The 22,940-nt window shown below is 45.6% G+C and overlaps 1 protein-coding gene across 1 annotated transcript; it reads right to left on the minus strand.

The window, feature by feature from the left end:
- Nucleotides 1–6: 6 nt before the first annotated feature.
- Nucleotides 7–20,955, minus strand: LOC131212168 (cyclin G). The gene is made up of 6 exons (XM_058205931.1): nt 20,637–20,955; nt 14,532–15,160; nt 7,335–7,577; nt 5,138–5,512; nt 4,800–5,020; nt 7–4,697 (listed from the first exon to the last, which is right to left on the minus strand). The coding sequence occupies exons 2-6, from the start codon at nt 15,138–15,140 to the stop codon at nt 4,610–4,612; spliced, it is 1,536 nt and encodes a 511-aa protein (XP_058061914.1). The 5' UTR covers nt 15,141–15,160; nt 20,637–20,955; the 3' UTR covers nt 7–4,609.
- Nucleotides 20,956–22,940: the final 1,985 nt, after the last annotated feature.

Here is a 22,940-nt window from a genome sequence, read left to right on the forward strand (position 1 = left end):
GTTTCCTCTCCTACGGGGTTCGAAAAAACGTCCGACATGAAGCAAAAAGAAGGAAAACTTCCACCGTCAGGTGATCCTTCTTTCATGGATGGATTGATTTTTAAGGTCGCAGGATGTTTGCTGAGGGTGCGCGGCGATTCTGCTGCGCGTAGCTCTCCTGCGCGTTTAGCGTCCAGGATAAGGTTATGAGGAGTGTGGTGCGTGGAACGTGAGAGCGTGTCTCCTCCTTCCGGCGGCCTTCACCTTGCGTTCGAGTTCTATCAATAGAGTTCGACGTATCGCTGAAGATAGGACAGTCGAACCCTAGCCTTGATAACACAGCCAAAAACAAAATACTATTGTCATTCCTATCTTAGTTGCCAAGCGGATTGGAAAAAAGGTGTTAACTAGAAATGACAAATAGTGCAAAATATGGGCGGCTGTACTGGCCAAACTGTTTCCATACCTTGCCTCCAACAATGGACATTGAGTGGAGAAGCTAGACTCGTTCGTCGACCTGCTTCTCGAGGAAACGAAACAGAAATCGTACACACGTTTCCGAATCATCCGCTAAAACTCAAGATTCTTATTGCGATTTTAAGCGTTATCGAGGACGCATTTTGTTATTAACTCGTCCACATGCTTCCTCTTGCGAGCAACAACCGACACAACCTCACACACATACCTTGCCAGGGTTAAACACAAGAAGCTTAACACCCTGTGTTCCTTAATGTTCGATGATTTCCTTGGTTCTCTTTTGCTTCATTTGTATCGTTCATTCTCGCGTCTTTACTTTCCCTAACTCTGTGTCCCTTTCTCTTCTTTTTTAAATAAATGTAATCACAATTTTTTCTCCCACCGTGTTTTCGTCATTTTTACAATATGCATGTTTCGTTTTGTTTCAGTTTCTCATAAATTAATAATATTTATCAGATAAAAAATACTTCTTTCCTAAACGTTTTTTCTCAAGTTTGTTTTGTAGATTTTAAGCATCAGCACCAGCACTGACCGCCTCTCCTTCTCTCTTTGTGTTCGCGTCTTCTTGGTCAGTTCTCTTCCACAAGTCTCTGTTGTGGTGTGATGGTGTTTGTTGCGATTGTTTTTGCACTTGTATAGCTTTTACTTGGGGATGGTGCTCTTACTACGCTTGTTGATATTTTTTGACAAAAATACTCTTATAATTTCCTTTGCCCCTCTTTACGCCTCAACGATGAAGATGAGGAAATTAGAATCCTTCATGCAACAATGTTGGAAAGGTTGGAAACACTTCATTGTGTGAACAGAAATATTCGAGATCAGTTATTATTCTCATGCAGGTCTTCTGGGCTTCATCGGTGCCTTCCAAGCGCAAATCGTATTACAGTGAACAACGGGACGAGTAAAAAAAAACCAGCATTGGAAGGACGAAGGATCGCAATGGCGGAATGATCGTTATTGCACATCCAACTATCACTTTTTTGTGTGCCCTTCCTTCGTAGTCACAGGGCGCGTGACTGCGCCAAGCAATGAAACACCAATAAAGACCAGATATTCTGTCACCGTAAAATACGTTAAGTGATAGTACTGGGGGCTCCTTTTCCACCAGATGCTTCTGTATAGTTGAAAAAGTTGCATTCCACACAGAGAGTGTGTCTGTGGCGTGACGGACAAGGCGTGGCGAAAATGCAACGTTTGCAACAACTCAAGCAACTACGACAACCAAACCAATAGCTGTTGAGCTTGTCCTATACAGCTGTGCCTTACGAGATCTATTGCCGACCATCGGCTCATGTAATCGATCTTTTTGCACATTAGCTATGCTTTAAAAACATATCGTCATGCTTTGATTGTGAATACCATTGTTTCGCATTTTCCATCGTCAAACTCCATACTGGTTCTGGGTATCAGTAGGATGCTTTCTTTGTCGTTTGACTTTTGTTTCTACTTGTCAATTTTCTGGATAGTAGTTCTTGGTTTTTGGTTTAGCTTCACATCTACACAGCAAACACATTCCTCTACACAAACGCAACTACTAAGGGTTTTGCAAAGGATGAATCCAAGTCCAACATAGGATAAACGTTTTGCTTAAATTTGACTGGCTTGTGTTTGCTGCTGTTGCGTATTCGTATTCAACATTTATCGGTACTTTTCAAAGCACGCACACAATTGGACACATGGAACGATGTTTGTTTGCCTACGGGGTTGAAAACAGTTAACGAAGTGACACGTTCTCGATCGTGTGTTCATTTGTGGTTTGAAGATGAACCCTACTTATCTATCGATATCTATTTTTTATGTTCAATTAGCTAGTTTGATAAATAATTGTTGTTTTAGTAGCAGCAGCACTCGTTTCCTTTCGATTGGCAAAGCAAGAGAACGAATAAAGTTTTGCAAAACGATATTGTCCTTGTTTCCATGTGCCAAAAGTCATCACGAGATGTTGCTCTGTTTATGTGCTACTTGTTGATTGCATTTTGGCTTTCATCGAGTCTCGGAATGGGTGAAGGATGGTGGCTCTAAGGGCGTGCTATTGTTCGTGCACTTTTTCGTTCCCTGTTTTCCAAACCGTTTTTGCGCTGTCCACACTACACACTAATAACACATTCAGTACTGGCTTCACGATAGTAATATAATTTTCTGGTGTCCGTTGCGCTTGTCCTTTTCTGGATTGCTGGTTTTCATTCATTTTTTTCAGTGCACACGCGTCTTTCGTACGCGATTATTCAGTTCACGCATCGCAATTTGAATTGAATTTCCGTTCATTGGAAAACGAAGAAATACACGTAATCCATTTTAGTTTCAAAAACAATATCGGTTTTTCACAAAAATTTTCACGTAACAAAAAACAAGGGCAAACACGAATAAAATTATTTCTAACCATTTTTCTGCTTTCGTTGCGGGGCTAACGCACATTCACATTCAGACAATTATCAAACATTATCTTGTGTTTGCCCTCTTGCAGAGCTGATACCAAGGACCGCCTTTTACTCGCCCATTGACTTTATCATTGTCAGTAAATTGAGTCGCGTAATTCTCGTCGTTCCGTGTTTAATGATTCCTAAGTAATCATACGCCCGTTTGCTCATTCGCTAGCAGAAGTAAACTTTTCAACAGGACAGAATAACTATGCTAAAGCTAGAGAGTTCTTATGCCCTTTTGCCAGTTTAATTATGCTGTTCTGATGAAATTCATTTGCTGCCAGTTGATTTATGGTTGGCTTTTCAATGTCACGAGTTTTGTTTCACTTTTCCACCTTTATAAACCCTACACAACTTAACTGCTAGGATTTTTTTAACCGTTTTGTATATTTTGTACTTTTTTTGATTTTCCTTTTATCTTTCTTTTTATGCTTGCATATACTTGCGTGTGACTTTTTTGGGGGAGATTTTTAAGATTTTTTTGATGTTTCGAATTTTGCATGTTTTTTTCATTCTTTTCTTTTGCTTTGGGTGGTGGTTCGAGTAAAGTTTGTTCCTGTTCACAAGCGCCTTCGTGTGGCGTTTTGTCATAGTGCAGGTCAAGTCCTTTCTTCAACCGCGCCGATGTCTCAGCATAGTTTCACGATTTCATACTTGTTAGAGCTGGGCAAATTGTTGCTTTTTTCCATTACCGATTTAGGCTTACTGTGCTACTTACTGACACCGACTTCAAAAACACTCTTCTATACCATTGATTACTTATCATTGATAGATCTCTTATCCAGCGAATTAGACTGTTCCTTTTTAGTTTTGTTTTCTGATTTTCCTTCTCGCACAAGTATTAAATAAGCGCTAGAAATATGCATGTAAAAAGGGAGGAAAACAAAGTAAAAATAAACTTTACCGACCGGTGGAGCGTTTTCACCGTAGAGCTCTCGCCGTTCCTTCTCCATGGCGCTTCCAGCTTCAAAAACGTCCAGATGTTGTTGTGAACCGTGTAGTTGTAGTTGATGTTGTTTGCGGCTAGCAATGGGTTCTTCATGAAATATCCGGCACTGAACCATCGTCTACCAAAGCTGCGGTCGGTCACTGCGGCTCAACGCGATCTAATTCCGCCGTCAAGTTTTCCGTTTTCACTTATTCAGCCACCACCGATGTTTTCGTCCGCTATTATCGTTGCTCACACAAGAATCGGGGAGCTATAACAGATGCAATATTGTGCCATTCACGCGGCGGTTCAGATGATGTGAAGAAATCGCCGCTTGCTCGTCTCTACGTCCGTCGGAGCAACACTTTTCATGTTAACCTCCATTTGTGTGTGTATCTCGGAACGGTTTCTTTCCGAGACAAATTGAAACAATATGGTTGGTACAGTTTGCAGATGTCTCTTCTCCTCACCGTAGATTTGTACATTTCTGTGAAATAGTCCAACACCGGTGGAAGGGTGCGTGCGATCGTTTCTACGCATGCGCTGCATCGATGAACGTAAGCCAACGGATCTGGATTAGTACGGATAAGTGGGCAGCAATAGTTACGCGTGACGGGTGCCGAAGTTTTAACAGTAGTGAATGATGTAGTAATAGTAGTAGAAGGTAGTACAGGTGCAAATAATCTCTCTTCATCTCTTGTTGATGTTGTGTCAAGCATCGTGTATTATTGATCGTACTTCTTTGCTTCGAAAGAGCTAGCTGCATTCGCACTCGAAAGAGAAGCATTGTTCCGTGATCAGTGTTTTACTCATCAACGAATTGTTCACAAACTGCCACAATTGGTGATGTGGGCCAATCTTCGCCATCATCTTCCGAGCTGACGCTGCCGGTTCTGTTTGCGTGCAATAAGGAATTGGACAAAATCGTATAAAACATTTATATAAGCTATAGTTACCACAGTTTTCGCGAAAAATGTTTCTTAGATCCTACATACCTGAATCTGAGATTATTGTTAACGTGACCGTTGGCATGGTGGTGTTCAGCGATCGTTGGCAAATAGGAGGTCAACTTGTCAGTAGGGCGCAGCACGCGCATAGTACGAGAGGAAAGCTTCCATACTAGCCGCTGCTTGTAGGGGATCTTGTGCTGACCATTGTAGAGCGATAGAATTTTCGACACAATGCTGTTACTGTAAAGGAAGCTGCTGTCCGGGATCTGTGATGGAAGCAAAAATAAAAAGACGACATGAATAATTGTAATTGACCGGCGGCGCATACTTCTAAACAAAACGGGTCGATCGCTACATAGCATTCTAATTATTCTCATACTTACACGGCAGAACTTTTGCAGCTGAATAGCGTAGTCAACGAGATCGTGGATCTGCTGATGTACCAGACCGTTGTCCTTGTTTGCACTGACGTACACATCCATCTGGGTGAAGATCATCACCAGGGCAAGCTCGGACGGGCGGATGCTGGCGCAGCTGGCGTCGCAGGCAAGTATCTCCAGCCGCATCTCAAGATCCGCTAGTGATATAGCCGACTTGAAAATATCGGACAGTCCGAGGGCCTTTGCCGCGTTCTCAAAGATGTAGTAGAACAGCCGAATAAATGACAGTGCCGTTACCGGGGCCAGATTCATCTGTACACCAAGCTTATTGGCGACTATGTCGGCCATTCGTACGAGATCTCGTGATGTACAGCGACACTGTGTTGGTAAAATCGTTTATGAATCAGAAAAAGAAGCAAAATATTATGATTTACGATTTCATGCATTCGACATGATGATAGCATTGTAGCCGATCAAACGGGATTAATTGAGATTTAATACTATTGCTGAACACATGAAGCAAAAGAGCAGACAAATAGGGATTTGTAAAAAAATATGTTTACATGGAACAGGGAAAGTGTCGATCGTAAATAAGTATTACCGATACTAAGTACCACATGCACGAAGTAATTGTACGAATTCCACTACCACTATCGGATAGTGATCAGTAAACAATTTAAGTTTGCTTATAGTGAACCATATGGACGGTGTTTATATTGGTGCGTGCGATGCGTTTACGCCACCTTTTGGTGGCCATATTTGTGAAGAAGTAAAAATTAAAATAGAAAATCGAACGAATCGAACGACCGAGTATGCGAGCCACACTGAAAACGATTGTGTAAGAGTTTAGGAAGAGCCTAAGAGGATCAATTCCATATATTTGTTCGCGCTGAAGAGTGAACACTATAATCTTGCGAGTAAAACACACTCACAAAGTCCCTTCGACGTTCCCCATCGTCATATATGCTGAAACGATTCTCCCTCACTGTACATGTGTTTAGTTCGCCCTCAATTTAAATTCATCGCGTGCAATCATCGAATAGAGACAAACAAATCGTTTATACTGCGTTTAAATCGGCAATCATTGGGCTGTACCCCTTAACGAAATGGAAGCATCAAATCATTGGGCCCTATTCTGACATCTCTAAGCAGGAGATCAATTTTGCTTACTTGGCAGCCACTATAGCGACGCACAATTTGCTTTACAAGATGCCCAAACAAACGGAAGCGAAAGAACGATCATAGGGTACATAATCGAAGCAAACACATGTGGAACCCCGTTGGGTACATACAATCTATGAACCCCTTTCTAAGTCTCCTTCACTTGCATTGCTGAGAGACACATAAACACAATTTGTCCAATTATCGAGGTTCAACCATAGTGATGGTGCGTTATGGCAAATGAGAACAGTATTATCCAGCTCCTTCTGCTGTGTTCGATCACTTCATACCTAGACCATCCATCGTTACACAGGGCACACCAGTTCTTCTTCATGGATTTCTAATTTTCCTTCGTTTCTAATTTTCCATTAGGAGTAACAACAGAACACTGGGTATCCCTCTCTCTCCTGAATCTTGGCTCTAGCTTCCATGGTAACATAAACATTATCGCGTCTCTCAAACTGCCTAGCAGAGTTCAACTTCCTGCTGAGATTACGGCCATGTGGTGGTTGTTGCTGCAACACAATACGGTATATTACAGTTACTGTCCGTCTACCATCAAGCACTGTGACAACAGATGGTTTCAATTGTCGTAAGCACATCAAGATTGCTTTTTCAGCCAGAAGATACTTCAGCTACGCCATCAATGAGATGATGCCAAGAAAGTTTAATAAAAATATCTCAATAATTACGAAAACAATGCGTTTAAATTCCAATGCTCAAATTGTTTGCTGTGCCTCGTTTGTACAGATGCTATTTTGCGACGCCATCATAGCTCGGAAAAGACTTTAATTTGAAGACGCAATTAGACATATTAGAATCTCCTAGTTAAGCATCGGGGCGAAATGACGCGCGATTCGAATTAGTGTTACAGGTCATAGGATCCACTGAGTCCATGATGAAAGGCGTAGGCTGGATGGCTTGTGAGAAATGGCAGCTCGCCATCAATGAATGCTCCACTTTTAATCATGGCTCAGGACAACGAACAAGCCTCATGCATAGGAAATAGAATAGGGCCACAGAAGGGATACAATCTTACCTGGGAGATAGCAACCAAGTCTTCCGTATCGATGATCGGCATGCTCAACTGCTGTACTGCCAGATGAAAGGAGCTGACCGAAATGCAGGCCATATGCTTTGGGCGGACCTTCATCTTGGTCAGGAAGCGATCTACCAAGTTAATGGCAGCGAACAGTACATCGTTGGGCAGCTCGTACCAAACCTTCAGACAGCGCAGCACATGAGCGGCTCCGTCGCGGGTGCCAATCGTGATTTCGCCATTCTGTAAAGAGACATCACACAAGAGGTTAATAACACTGGCTAGCGAAATGAAAACAGTTACGAATTAAAATGGGCCAATGGACTGAAGTTTAAAATCCCGTTATCTTGTTGACAAGAGATGGGCATAAAACTCCAGTTTCAGGGGAATGTGTCTCATCTCCTACAATCTCTTAACCCATTAATCTTTTCGAATAGAAGTCGTACGTTATGGAACTGGGCGAAAGTTCGGAGGAACTCATCTGAATAAAAATGTAACGGATTCGACATTATAAATAAACAGTATAGGCAACATATGTGAGCGCATCCTAACAACCAGGGGTCATCAACGACTGAGAGCGCAGCGTGAGTGTATCTGCAAGTTATGATTGTTGCGAGCCGCCCGTATTGGTGAGCAGAAAATTGAGGTCAGAAACGATTCGAAACTCGTCTGGTGGCAACATTGTCAACAACTTCCCGACCGACGACACCAACACACCGAGAAGACGATCCGCCCCGGTCCTTTCTTCGTATCGCGCGGGGCCCTCTAACACGCAACGAAGCGGGATACACAATCGGATAAGGTCGTGCATGCGCCCCCCGTTTCGAATGTTGTGGTCTGGCGGCCCCCAATTAACAAATACTGATGATTATCGCTTCTCTTTCTGCAATACATAAACAACACGATCGGAGAGCCACTTTCGGGATTTAAATAACAGCTGAAAGCGAGCAAGTTTTGATTATTAATATCGCACAAGCAAATTGTTGCCTTGGGTGACTTTACATTGCTACACATAGGGGCCGGGCCGGCGGCCAGTGGCGAGGGGCGCAGCATCAACAACAAACCTACTCAGCTGTTTGTTGTTACGAGATATGAAGAGACACGAATATACAAAACGGAAGGACTTTTGCGACACCGCGCCACGACAACCAACCACCAAGCGAACGAGGGCTTGTGTCTTAAAGTAAACGATGAAGGGTATTCACGGCTTTCAGCGTCCCTTCCAATCAGGTGATCTGCCAAGCCGAAAGTGGCTCACTGTTACCACTCGGACCAGTGGCCCGTGCGAGCGAAGGTTAAGGGGTGCGGCGGGGGCGACGGGCAAGCTGTGAGGTTACGTCGTCACGCATGAATACGCAAATGATCGAACGAGTCAAGCATGAATGTTAAACGAAGCATTGATGTGTAGGTGCATGGCCTTAGCAGCGACACCCATCGTATCGAAGACCACCCGGTGTCACTAGCGATTACCAGCTGCTGTTTACTGTACTATCCTTCCTCCGACGACGGGGGGCTCAGGATTGCCGTCAAAACTGTTTGGATGATGTTTGGATGAGCTTCGGCCAAGCTTTTCGTTCCCCATCTCAATTTGCTTGCCCTACGAGAAACCGAAACAAGGCCAAACATAGCCAAATGAAAACAAAAGGAGGAACGACGGTCTTGGGACGGATAAGACAGCGTACTACACTTGGGGCGGTGTGTACGGGGCGACGCGGCAGGTTGGAGCACAGTGGTTGACATTGAAACCGAAAATAAATCCAATATGCCCGACACAACGCACGCTTCCTCCTTTCCCATCAACCTTCAGGTTGTCCCCTCCTTTGCCATGCGCGTCAACATCTTCCCAAGCGCGTCGAACGTAATGACTCCCTTTCCTGCGCCCCGCGCGGTAGTCTCGTTTCGTGAGTCCGCCGCGGATTCGCTTACGGCCATCTATCTTTTGGTTGCACAGTAGCTTTGCATGGCGTCACCAGCGGCTGTTACGTGTGCTTGTGTATGTGCGTGTCAGTGGCCACAGCGCGGTCACGTAAACTGGTTCTTCCAGTTCCGAATTTTGCGAGTCTCACCCTGCCGCAACCGTCGACGTTGACGACATCCACATATCCCGACTTAAAACCCATTTGTTTGCGGACATCTGATACAACAAAACCGGGCCCCTAATGGGAGGGAACAGCAGCGTTGGTCTGGACGACGAGACGTCGAAGAGGATTTGCTTCTATTTTCGAACACAATCCTGCTGATTGCTGCTAAGCGCACGGATTTTGTTCGAATCGATCGATGCCATAGCGGTGTCGTTGGGACCGATGCCTGGCATTTATATGCTGGCGAATAAACACCTTTCCTGTCATGTCAAGTGGTGTGATGTCAAACGGTTGCGCGCACATTTGCCATTGTTTTATTCTATTTGTTTCCCCCCTCTCTCATTCGGTGGCCTGAACCGAAACCATCAACCAGTGACCGATCGCGCGATGCGTGACGGTCACGCTTCCCCACGCACAACGCATGGCGGCGGCGACAAGCGAAACTGACGCAGGGCGCAACAAGCATCACAGCAGTCACACGACGGCCACATTTGACTACGGACTGAATTGACTAACGGAAGCTATAAACGCGAGAACAACGCGATTCCTCCATTCACTGGCGCAAAATCGCGAGTGATCGAAGCATAATAAACTGGGGGAGTAGTAACAAAAGCATAGTTCTAACGACGCAACGCACGTTATAGGACACAAACTGATTTAATAATAAACCCGCAATCAGATTCCTCTCGAAAGCGTTCCTCGTTCATTTAGATGTACCTCTCGGCTTTCCACGGCAACAAACACCGATGCGATAAAATGATAAAAATTAGATAACCTCCCCGTCGTTGGTTTTGTGTAAATAAGTTTACACACTGCGCTACACCTTTTGCCACCCATTTTCTGTTCCGAGTTGGTTTCTCTTCCATTCATATGGAAATTTATCGCCTAAACATGGCTGCATCCCGCTATCGCTAGGAAACGGTACACGATAGAGCCTCTCGATCTTCCCCGGCGAGAATCTTTGGCGACCACTACGCGTGAACAATACACAGCATTGCGGCAGGGAGAGGCAACATCAACCTCTCATGTGTGTGAGAAATTATCATAAAATGGCAGAAAAGTAGAAAACAATGCTGAACAAGAATGCTGGCAGCTAATAGTTTGCAGTCTACTGGTTTCTTCCACTATAGGCGATCCTTCTTGCCACAATCACAAAGTCTCCCAAAAAACAAGCCTTAGCTCAAGAAGAAGAAAGTTCACAAAGTATAGGTTCTGTTTCCGCGCCACATGACGTGCGGCGCGTGCGCTGAACTGACTGACTCATTCTACGGCCACAATGCCGCTATTCCGCCACGTATAGTGCCACAGCAGTGCAACATAATTATGCCGCGTTTCTATACCATGAGCACCAATCTTAAGTCTTGAACTAATGGTGAAGTAATCAGACCACCCACCCGGCGCGTTGTTGTTCGCCGTCACGATTGCTTCTCACAACATCGCACAAGAGCTACGCGACGCCAAATCACAAAATGTGTTGACGGGGGACAGGAAATAGTGACGGGAAACGGAAAAAAGTATTGGTGTTTCGCTGGTTATCTTACTATTTCGCAGCAAAGCAGTGCAGAGTGGGCGAAAATGTATATTAAGGCACGAGGCACCAAAGCACATAGAAGACCTCGGGGAAGAAAACACCCAACACCCAAACATAGAAAAACATTAATCGCACTCGAAAAGTGAATTAACAGCAGTAGCAGATGTACTTTTTGCCTGCACGCTCCACTCTACCGTTCATCAGATGCTAATCGTAATCATTAGACATGCTACTGTTCATAAGCACCCCTCATTAGGCGGGCACCGGTTGGTTGACTGTTTGAGAATTCGATACTATGTTTCTCGGTGGTCCAGCCATACTGTGTGTTCGCTTGCTTTTGCAAACGCGCTATGGTGGAACGCCATTGGGCGACAGAAGGACGAACACGTACTCTTCTCCGTGCGTTCACAAACCGCTGCCCATCATTCGGTAACTATCTATTATCTTATCTCATGTTCTACAGACCCCTAGCTACTCGCGCGGTCGTCTTAGATTTATGTTCACCATATTTGACCAACGGACTCTAGAGCGGAGGAGCAGCGAGACTTTGCAGCGACGATGACAAAGCTCGAAAACAGGACGACTCTTGTTTTCGTACTCAAACAGTTCATCGCACATTTGTTTATCTCTTATCCCTCCTTCCGTCATTCGACATTCGGAGCTCTTGATTGCCACCGCCGCCGTATCGCTTCAGTGTGTCCTCCTCTTCCTCCCGAACGGTCGTTAACCTTATATTAAAGCACTCTGCGCCAGTCCGCTGGGCGCGCTTGGCGGAAGATATGGTGCGCGACGAGCAAGCTGATAATGATAAACCAAAAACAGTACAATCATGCTGAGGGCGCTCAGCTGCTGCTACAACCATCAACAGGGTGTTGTGTGCGTCACGCCGATTGTTTGGTGCTGCCGCGTGTTTAAGAAAATTGCCGATTGTTTGGGCATTACGAAGAACCCAAACACACCTCTTCTTGGGAGGTGTTTTGGGAAACAAGCAGTTGACTCGCCTGTCAGCAAACGTCAAAAGTTCGAAGCACGCAGCCAGCAATTCGCGATAGCAATAGCAGTACCGAAAGTGTCTGGACTGTTTATTCCGTGGCTCATTATCATCGCGCCGCACCATTGACAGACAGACGGGCAGGCTTGGCTGGCATGGTTCTTCTTATCGTCGGCGAAGACCTCTCACAAGCGCGGCGCTGAAAGAAGAAGCGAATCTAAAGCGTATCGATTTAACACATAATAAACTGTCAGGCGATTGGTGGCGATGCTCTTCACAAGTTACAAAAAGTTTAAAAAGTTTTAACATGCTTTGGTTCGATTTAGCCAGCATTCATCATTGCTGCAATCGAAGGACATACAGCAGAACTGGTTAAAGGTAATCGCGATGTGCGTCAACTGGGTTACGACGCGACCGATGGTGTGACGATGATAACGAAATGTGCCAATCAGCACTCGAGGCTGCTATAGAATGCTGATTACCATCGTCTTCTTCTTCGTACAAGCTAGATGACGATAGCAGTCCACAGAGTTGCAAGTAAACAAAGAAACTGCACACTCTGGATGTGGAGCGGAACAAACAACACACAAGACCACAGTCCAATGGGTGCAAAGAAGACTGCAGGTCATGCACAAATTGATCAAACAACCGACCAGAAATGCAATTCAAAATAAGTTACAATGTGGGCATAGGAGGGCCCGGCCTCCCGTCTTTTGCGGAAGTTTTTTATGCGCATCCATCTCTTGTGCGATTACAGCCTTGACCGACGGACACATCGCGTCATGGTCGTGTCTCTGCCAGCGAACATCAACCATTTTCACTTCTCCTGCTGCGCGGCGCGCTCTGATCGCGAGAGGCTGTAGCAAATTTTTCGAGGTTAAACGACCATGGCGGCAAAAAAAGTATGCCCACGGAATAAGGCATCGCTCTAAAAATAAGTGACTACGTGATCGCACAACCCATTACGCACACGACGATCACACGGTAAAGCATGGACTTTGGATCAATACACACTCAACTTGGAATCGAGTGACGCGCGCGTGTCTGTCTGGATTTGTGTTTTCGGCTTTGCCCGACGAGCCGATTTCCGAGGGGCAGCAAAACAGGTTCAAGGGATTTTGTGTTAGTTTGGAAAAAAGGTACACAAATTAATGATATTCGCCACACGAGAGGCGAAACGGAAGCGGCAGTAGGGACGAAGAATTTTGGTGAAACCCTTCAGGTGGGCCCCCCTTTTTATGCTCGTTTTGGGGAGCGCTTAACCATAAGCTCTTATAAATACGGCCCGGTCCGTTCCTCTAAGATTAAAAAAAAAAAAAAAACCATAAGCTCTTTTGTGAGCCGGACAAATGGCTGAAGCCAAGCAAGTGGGACGACGATGCAAGCAGTATGATCTCCTTTACCTGCTACACCAACTAAGGTTTCGCAGTGTTTACCCGTAAAAACAGTACCAAAACATATTTGCCCCGTTCAAAGCGCTAGCGGGTATTGATGTTAGATTATGGGACAAACCGATGGACGTTCAATCATTTTGCGCTGATTAGACCCCGATAATTGAATGATCGTGACCGTGTTGACACATCAATCACTCCGACACCATCCGTTTCTCAACGCCCTCACGAGGGTTCCCTCGTCTATCTTATTTGCAATCAAAATTATCAGAAACATGACGGTAGAAGCTTAGAGGCGTGGTTCCAAAGGTGCTACGCAATCTAACCAATGTTTCGAAGACATGCTTTTGGCATAAAATATTAGATTACGAGGGGCAGATGTTGTGGTTAATGGGAACGTAATGTTATTAGCATTTCATGTGGAAGATCCGCTGAATCATTCAAACGAAAAGTACGTTGACCATGCTAACTAACCACCAACATGTGTTCTTTTGGGAATGTTGCGATTTGGAAGGCGCAAAAACATTCAAACATTTTCTCTTTTGAATCCCCACAAACACCCCAGAGAGCCAACCGAGCAGAGCTCGAGCTCTGAAGCATCACGGGCTACGGCAAATTAGTTGAGTCGGCTCTGTGCGTCCTCTTCCCGTGGCATGCCACGAGCAATTACCAAACGCAAAATGCACGTACACGCCACCGGCTTAACGCACGTGCCTGTAGTAGCGCAAAAGGAAAACAAAACGACCATCTCCAAATTGAAGCACGTGTTCAAGAGAGTGTGAAACAAACGCGCTGCCGGTGGACATATTACGATCACACAAATCCGGTGCTGGCCGAACGCGAACGGATCGATGATTGCTGGAGCCAACAAGATGAGCGGGCCGAGAGAAACACCGACGAAACAGATCGGCGCGCCCCGACATACGGTTAGTAACTTTCGTTTTCTCCACCTTCTCCTCGAACGAAATTCCTATGTTGCGCAATATGTCTGGGCACGATCGAAATATTTGTTACGATAATGAGCAACAAGTGTTTCAAAATGAATCGGTGTTGTGGTGCTTTGCAAAACAAAAAATGAAAGTTCTGAGGTTGATAAATGTTTTACACGGTCACGAACCGCGCCGCCGCACGGGCGGTGGAGAAACGTTGGAACGATATGCTGTTGGGAAGGTGGGAAAAATGTTGATGTCTGTGGAGACTTACCATTGATTGTTGCGGCAGGTAAAGGTTCGGTTGATATTTCGGTTCCAGCGCCAGCAGCTCGCTCAGCTTGGCCATCATCTGTTCGAACGACATCGCTGGCTGCGGTGGTGTTGCTGCTGCTGCTGCTGCTCCGAGATTGGTGGTTGTTGGTGGAGATGATGATGATGTTGTAGATGATGATGATGCATACGTGGTGGTGTGGGATGGTGACAGCTTCTGCGGTGAGGTGCACTTAGCTGAGGCTCCAGCTAAGTCCTGGCCATCGTCATGATTGGCGGTACCAGGGCCACCCGCGGTATCCATCATCAAGCGGTACGCCGCCTGATGACTGCTGTTACCACCACCGCGGCAGCCGTGGGACGCCAACAAAACTCCATCAGCAGCATCCGGTGTCCCAAGCCGGCCCTCCTCTGACGACATCCGCTGATCGTGATGCATCGTCTTGCCGGAGACATGAACGTTCGTCTTTGGGCTCATCACCATCATTGGCACGTCGTCCTCTTCCATCATCATCATGGAGGAGGATAGACCGTGGCCGCTGATGCCGATGGGCTGCTGGTCGATGTTGTTCATGCTATCGACAGAGTAGCAGCGCACAGGGACAGACATACTGAGGGCTGGCCTAGTACCTATTGTTTAATGTACCGTTTGCAAACAGCGCGTCCGAACGGAAACCCGGAAAAGGGCCCACCGATAGGTGTGAGAATTTTTTTCCGTCGCACAGAAGGTGACACGACGCCCCGCGAGTCGAACAGGATTTAGTTTTTTTGGTAGGAGAACAAGAACAAGAAATTCGATTGTCGTAGAAATTTGTTGTTTGCTTTTTAGGTGGCTTTTGGAAAGTATCCGACTCCTTCTTGCTCTTGTATTGCTGCTGCACGGGCGAGACAACACTAACGGATCGTGTTAACCAGCGGAACACGGTGGTCTTCCAATTGATCAATATCGATTCTCGCGAACGGGAAGATTCAATCAGCAATTGGAACCCTTTGCGTGGGGCTGTTCGTTCCGTTTGTGCTCCGTGTCTGCCTCAGATATTGTGCAAATTGCGAAACGATATATAGGTACTATTGGCGCTTTTTGTCGTTTGGAAAAGCAATGCAGAAGTGGTGATCGTGCGCAACCAACCGTTCTCTGCCTACCGTTCCAACTCTTTCTGAAATGTGACACTCAGAAAAACCCTCACTTTCCTCCTCGTTTGCTTGGGGTCACTGCCGCCGGGGCTCTTATTGGCTCTGTGAGAAAGGACGCGGTGCAGTTGCGGCAGTACACAACAGATAGAGATGCGACTGGATGGTTACTTCTTAACCGCGCACAACTGAGTATACACCAGTTTGTTCAGCGAGCCGTCGAGAACAAACTTTAATACTCTTTTTAACGTACTTTTACATCGCCTTGCACCGCGAACCGATTTCCCGACCCGACAAAAGCAAGTGCGAGCTGCTACGGTTCCCGAAGGATATCTCGATGTTTTAATGATGTTCCTTCCTTCGTACACAACGGTCAATTAAATCTCGTTCAGTCTCTGCTTTGTCCACAAAACCGAGTGGTACAAGGTTTGCAACAGTGCTGTTCCTTGAACGTTTGACACGAGCCCAAGGATAGCGACCGCAAAAGACGTGCGGTGCAGCAGAGTAGTGTTTTGTTCCGAGCACCCCCGGAATACAGAACGTAATCGATTTAAAGACCTTCGTACGATATTTATGGTTAGCCTTCGCTTTACATGGGTTTCACTTGGTCCTGGTCTGTATTATCTCCGATAGCGGTGAAGCTGGGAGAGACGCGGGGTGCTTGAGAAGATCTCGGACACTGCACTCACCCGTCGTGTTGTTGGTGTGTTTTGCACAATTACTAAAATTTAAAAAAAAATCTATCAAATGGCGAGCCACTCTACCACTGGTCACTGTACTGGTTCTGAACGGGTTCTACAAACCAGCAGAGCGATGAGGAGTGGTATTGGCAAATCTGTTTCACAAACAACTATTGACACACAAACGCAACACGGTAAGAGGAGGGCCCGAGACGTCTGTCTCGACCAGCAAGGAACCAACAACGTGAACCAACACGCGGCTAGGTACTATCTGTCTGTTTACGAGTCTGTCTTCTACCCTGTGCAGTCTTCCCGCAATCAGGTTTGCGATTTTTTCCGTCCACTTACTTTAAAATCTGGAAAATTTGGATGCAAATGGTTAATTCATGTGCTTGAGAGAAGGTAAATACAGGTAGACAAAAATGACCATTTTCAAAGAACCTAGAATGAGGGGAAGAAAGAATTCAGTTGGGTACAAATCACTTAACAAGGGCAAGGTTAAATATTATGGCGGCCTGTCTGAATGGTGGTGCCATTAAACAATCTTATAGGAACTGTCTGGCAGCCGATGGTGCCATCTGCGACTTACTAATGCACTCTGCATTCCAGAAAAAGCACGCACCGTAATGGTGATTCATTAAGCTGAGCGTGTGATAACGCTCGACCGCTACACAAACACAACAACAAAGAGAAAAGCATAAGCCTTCACAGAAAGGGAAAATTAAACCTAAGCAGTGTCGAACGAGCTTATTTTCAAAAATGTCTTGTACTATTCTTCCTGAATGTTTACAAAAGATGTCCATATTTAACCGGCCGTAACCGTAACAGCGTAATCATGTTCAAAAAACTGTCCTTTCATGTCAATCACGAGCTCGCGAATAATCTTACAAAAGGTTGCCTTTACCTTAGACTCGATGGAAGCAAACTGAATCAATTACATCCCGAGACGACGAAAAAGGAAAACAAAATGATCGCGTTTTCCATAACCCGTTTCGTGTGTCAGTACACCGTACGTCGCCGCCTGGCGGGTGATTGTTTGATTTCAAGGACTCTACAAAGCTTGATCACAGGCTGGATACGATTCTCGGCCGCATCCAGAACAGTTACGATCAGACCGGGTGCAACGTCCTTGATGCATCGTAATGGTTAGATAACTGCCTTTCGCTTCGCTGGCACAATGCATGGTAGACACACTGCATTGGTGGTAAAATGCAAAGCAGAGAGAAAACTATAGGAACAAGGTTCTGTGCCTCACTCAGGAGCGCGAGTACAATTTAATTTGGCTATTCGAATCTCGCAATCACAGAAAAAACACTTATGGTTAAAATTGTACTTTGTGTAACCTACCGGTAGAAAAGCTGCATCGTAATGTTTGCGCACAACCATACTCTCTCCTGATCACGCAATCTTTTCGTTGCAATTGTTATGCAAACTAGCAGTTGGATTACCATGAGGGCACCCCTAATCGCCCTTTCGTTTCGCATCCGTGTCCGTTGGTTGGGAGATGCGATCGAAAGCAAATGTGACCATCGTGGCCCATATTACAACAGAATCCCTATCATCGGTACTGATCATTACCAACCTCCTCCTCTAAATGCTTTTCAATACCCACGACGCGGAGCTCACATGAACAGCTAATGCATGCGCTGGTCAGTCGCTATCAGTGTTGAGTTTTATGCGCTAGTTGGTTGTGGCTTCTTAGGAACTGCTGTTTGGCAGTTTTGCAACCCTATGCTATGGATTCCGTTACCACAAACGATATGGTGATTTTAAACCATGTTTTAACTCAGCCTATTGTTTGAATACCCTACTTAGCTTTAGCCATAACTACCAAACAAATAAACTTCCATGTGACCCTCAAAAAGGTTCAACTAACAGCCGCAAGTACGGTAAGCTTCTGTTCGTTACCGATCGTGATGGTTGTGGTGCTGATAAGTGCTTTTAAGGGTTGGTCACGCGTCACGCACGTACACTGGCTTGCGAGCTCCGTGTTCCGGTGCACTGTTTCCTAATATATAGGCAGCAGCTTCATTAGTTATCATGACCACAACAACGTTTGAACCATCACACGAACGCGTGCAAACGGGTTTTGTGGTGATAATGGGCCGTCCACGGTTTAAGGAACAAAATTACGCTAAACCTCGGTTTGTGGATCGATACGAGGAAGCATGACGAAGCGGTGGTTCGGGTGCCGTGGAATTGGAACGTGAGTCAACAAGCCACCAACGGTCAACGCATACTGGGCATCGATTTCGCTGGTGAACATTTGAGCTTATCAATGTCGGGTACCGTGTTTCATTCGTTCCGTAGAAAAATTCGATTTTGTGCTTCTTCCATTTTACGTGCATTCTTGCTATTGCGCTTTACTGCTTATATGGAACAGAAACTAAGTTAATGGTGACATACATTTATAGAGAAGTTTAAGGGAAGTATCACTTCGGCACGCTAGCTTGCCTAATCCTCGCCCGTGACCTAAGAGTCGTACACCACATGAGTTCAGAAAGATGATAGCAATTGTAGCACTATCTAACAACCAACTACCAACAAAAATATGAATTTGAGCATTACGAGAACTATTTTGAATAGCCATACTCTCTTTATATGAAAAGTTTGTCTCTCGTGTTGCTATCTATTGCTCATCATTTCTTTTCGCTCGTTAAAACTTTGCTTTGTTTTCGTTGGCATTTTTCGGTTTACTCTATAAACTGTTGTTGGTGCATTTCGTTCTCTCTTTCTCTCTTTTCCCCTCCTTTTTCTCTCTCTATCTAGCTATTGTATAAACGTATATTGAACTCTTCCCCTATTCCTCTCCCATTCTCTCTCTCTCGTTTTCACTCTGTTACTATTGTTCCCGTCATGTTTATTCATTCTCGCCTGAAGTGCGAAATCATCCGAGTTACCATTGTATGTTGATTTATTCCCGTTTTTCCCTATTTTCCGTGGCCTCCTTTTGAAGGGAGCATTGATTTCACAAGTTTATACTGAAATCAGACAGCCGCAAGCAAGCAAAACAAACATCTTTTTAAAATATCGAACTTCGAACCGTTCATACTAGTTCAAAATTAGATTCTTCATCAGAAACTGTTTAAATATAATTTAAGTGTCCTCCTAAATGGGGTGATCTTGCACAATGGAGACAGACAGTAGATGGTATAGGTTTCGCGTGTTTATAAGCGATTGGCTGTTTATATGTCCACTACTGTGGGTAGGCTCTTCAATTACCGATTGAAGCTTCCATTAGCGTTCGTTTCGAGTTGAAACAGATGATTTTATTTCACCACCCTCTCTCGAGCATAATTTCCCTCCCACTACTACCGTTGCCAACGCACACTACCACAGTCGCCTGCCGACTAACCGAGGCTGGATGGGAGGGATTCGCAAGGGGTTGCTCGCTCCGCAAACGGTTAGCGGGCAAAAATAAGTACGCGCGCATCCCACCACCACCCATCCCGCAAACTGTTCCTTTGTCGCCTGTACGAAAGCGTGTTGGTGGTGTCTTCTGCCGATTTCATCGCTTTTCTGTTTTCACTTGGCAACAGCAACACACCAACACCGTCACCAACCGCCGTTCCGTTCCTCAGCTATGGTTGTCGCACGTTGAAGCTGCTGGTGATACACACATACCGTGTTCACACAAACATTGCGTTCAATCGTTAGTCGGTTGACGAAATTTCATGTCCAATCCTGTTACAGTCAACACGGCCGCCTGCACACGGTTTTCGAATCTGCTCATCCCGCTGTGAGTAAGTGGCCTATGGTGAGATCGCGAACTTTCTCGCTCCTTCTGTGAATTGCAGAACCACTCGTTTCAAGGTGTCTTTTTCTGCGCTATCTACTGTTGCTTAACTAAATTCGTTCCACTGGTATATTTCCGCGAGCTCCATCCAGCAAAAAAAAGCAACATAAACATCAACTCTCTACAGAATTTCCTTACACAGCGCATGACGAATATTTCGCTTTCCAAAGCAATCAATCATATTTAGGATTTAAATCGTTGGAATAATCCTCATCTGGTCGCGCTGACAGTTTTACGCGTTGATTACACAAATTCGTAAATACCAACTCTACCTCATGGCGAACCCCATGCACACACTGCTACGCACTTCTAACTTCACTCCTAAGCAATTCAAAATGGCGGCGCGCTCCCGTGACCACGCTTGTGTCAGGCGCGACCGTGTTTGCGAATTGCGTTAGCGAGAAACACCACTTTCACAGTTTCTAATTTGATTGTCACACGTTACGAGAGCAAGACGGTCTTCAGTACGGTATTTAGGGTGAATAAAGCGTTAACTTACCCGGATGCTTCCGTGATTGTGGCTCTCACTTTTGCTTCACCCCAGTTTCCAGCAATAAAGAACTATTCAACTCGGTATTAGATTCTACAATGACGGGACTTGTGGAGAGTTGGTCGTGTTCAACGCTCGAGCGCACGGCCACTCGAAGCAGCCATGAAATCTAGTTGCAGTGTGTTGGTGCGTTCCGTAGGCAAAGCTCGCGCAATCATGCACACCAACGCTCGCCTGACGTACGAATCTCTACACAGTACGGCAGACTCTCCAAAAGCTGTGGTTTTCGACTGTTACTTGGTGTGCGTGTTGTTGCGATGCGAAGAGATGCTTGGATACTGTTTGGGCGAAGCGGATTTGGAAATAGTCGTTGAAAATGTTGCGTCAGTTGCGTTTAGAGGTTGGTCATCTTTTTCGGTTGAGTTTTTGGCTCCCTGCCGGGTTACATCGTTGGCCGTAGATTCTTGATGCATACGTTAATGGTCTAAATATAAGAGATATAGAAAAATAAACAAATCAAAACAAATAATCACTTAAAGATACGTCATGTTGACTGCTTTCCCGAGCGGGGGTAATGATGCTAATAGTATTTTCTATTTTGTAAACAGTCATCTCCACAAGTCGTTCACATCGTTATTCTGTGTCCTCTCCTGGGCATCGCTACTACCTTCAACTGTTCGCTCAATGTCAGCTGGTGCTGGGCTGCTGTTGCCCCCTCTCTCTTTATTGCATCATACGCGTACTTCCAGTTTGCACAGCTCTCTCCGCAAATAAACTCCTATTCTGGTTGCATCCGCGCAGAACTGTCCTTCTGAGAGTCAAATATTTTGTCTCCTTAAAATATTCGTGAGAATATTGGATCAACCTTTACCCAGTTTCTCCAGTTTCTCCAGCCACTGCACTGCTTACCTTTGGAATCGTTGGCCGTTTGCATCGGTTCCGTTATAAATGGCTGCACGAATTTTTGTGTTCAATCCGTGACCCAAACTGGTGCCGGAAAGTGTTTGCGAAAGTGACACTAGTTTACGAAAGTGACTAGTGACGATGTACAGCGTTCGTGTTGTTATCACAAGCGCACACTTAACATTAAACCAAGGCTAAAATTCATACACTTATGCAGAGCACACACTAATCGCAGCGAAACAAAAAATTAAAAACCACTTCGCGGGCTACATAGAACGGCCAAATAAATTAAACTAATTCCTAATGCATCCTCTGGTGGCTCCGGCTTATCTTACGACGCTGCGTCGGGCATCGAGTGGCTGGCTTTTGTTTCTCCTTCTCTTGTTTGTCTCCCTCTTCTGCGAAGCGAGTTTCAGGAATGCACTGAACGAGAGAGAGTGCGCGCGCGCATATATCACAGATGATGTTTGTTGTGTTGTGGGCTTTCTTTCGGTCCTCTATTATCAGCTTTCACCTACGCGGACCATCTCCATATCCTTGTGCTTTCGCTGTTGTTGCTTCGTGTTGTACGCTCCTACTGCGCTCCGTCAGTGGCCGACGCCTCCGTAGGCAGCCAAAACAGGCTCTCCCCGACGACTGTTTGTGTGATTCGCTCGCTCTCTTCAACGCGTACGCGCTCTCTTTTCCTCGCAAGCGATCAGTACTGGTTTGTTTGGTATGGCCGTGGTCGGCTGTTGTTTGGCTTACGGAACAACACAGCTGTGCATTTCGTGTACGTTTCGCTCTCCTGTTGAAGTAGGCTTGGGCTTTCTCGCTCCGTCCTTTTCGGGCACATCGACTGACCCGATCCGATGGTTCTCTGATTGGACTCCCGACCCGCCCTGCAAAAGTATGCGTCGCTTTCGGGCACGCTCCGGCCGACGAATCCGTTATAGCGCTTTGTACGCGAAGCAAACACACACAACACAACCCCTTTCAGGCTTGCTGTACTCCTACGCGTTATGTTCGATAGGTTCGTCCAAACGCGCAGGAAAGAGAGAGCTTGCTTCCTTCCGTCAATAAACAAAAAGGCTCCAACTATTTCATCATCCAACTACGCTTGGTTTTATGTTGCTTTATCAATGCGTCTGGAACGCACAGAAGACAGAACGGAGTGCACGAAGTCGACGACGACAGGTTAGAAAAATGTATCACAGCTGAGCCGAAGGAAAGACTTGAGGACGATGGTTGCTTTTCTCTCATAGGACGGCAAACACAACACAGAATGCACTACGGTACATGGTGCGATGGCGGCTACTGTGATTGCACAAGAAGCAGCTTCTGGGTCATCTCCAAGGTTCCAGGGATGACGCGATGCTCGATGAGATTGGTTGCCCCCAGCAGGATTCAAGAATGGAGCGCGTCCTGTCG

Source organism: Anopheles bellator, chromosome 2, assembly GCF_943735745.2.
Source record: "Anopheles bellator chromosome 2, idAnoBellAS_SP24_06.2, whole genome shotgun sequence".
In the NCBI taxonomy this organism is placed as follows: Eukaryota; Metazoa; Arthropoda; class Insecta; order Diptera; family Culicidae; genus Anopheles; species Anopheles bellator.

Bases quoted from the DNA above. Each gene is read 5' to 3' on its own strand.
- LOC131212168 (XM_058205931.1), bottom strand. From the start codon at position 15,140: ATGTCTGTCCCTGTGCGCTGCTACTCTGTCGATAGCATGAACAACATC. The intron at 5,021-5,137 runs GTAAGTATGAGA...CTTCCATCACAG, and splicing joins AGCTGCAAAAGTTCTGCCGT to ATCCCGGACAGCAGCTTCCT. The intron at 4,698-4,799 runs GTATGTAGGATC...GCACGCAAACAG, and splicing joins AACAATAATCTCAGATTCAG to AACCGGCAGCGTCAGCTCGG.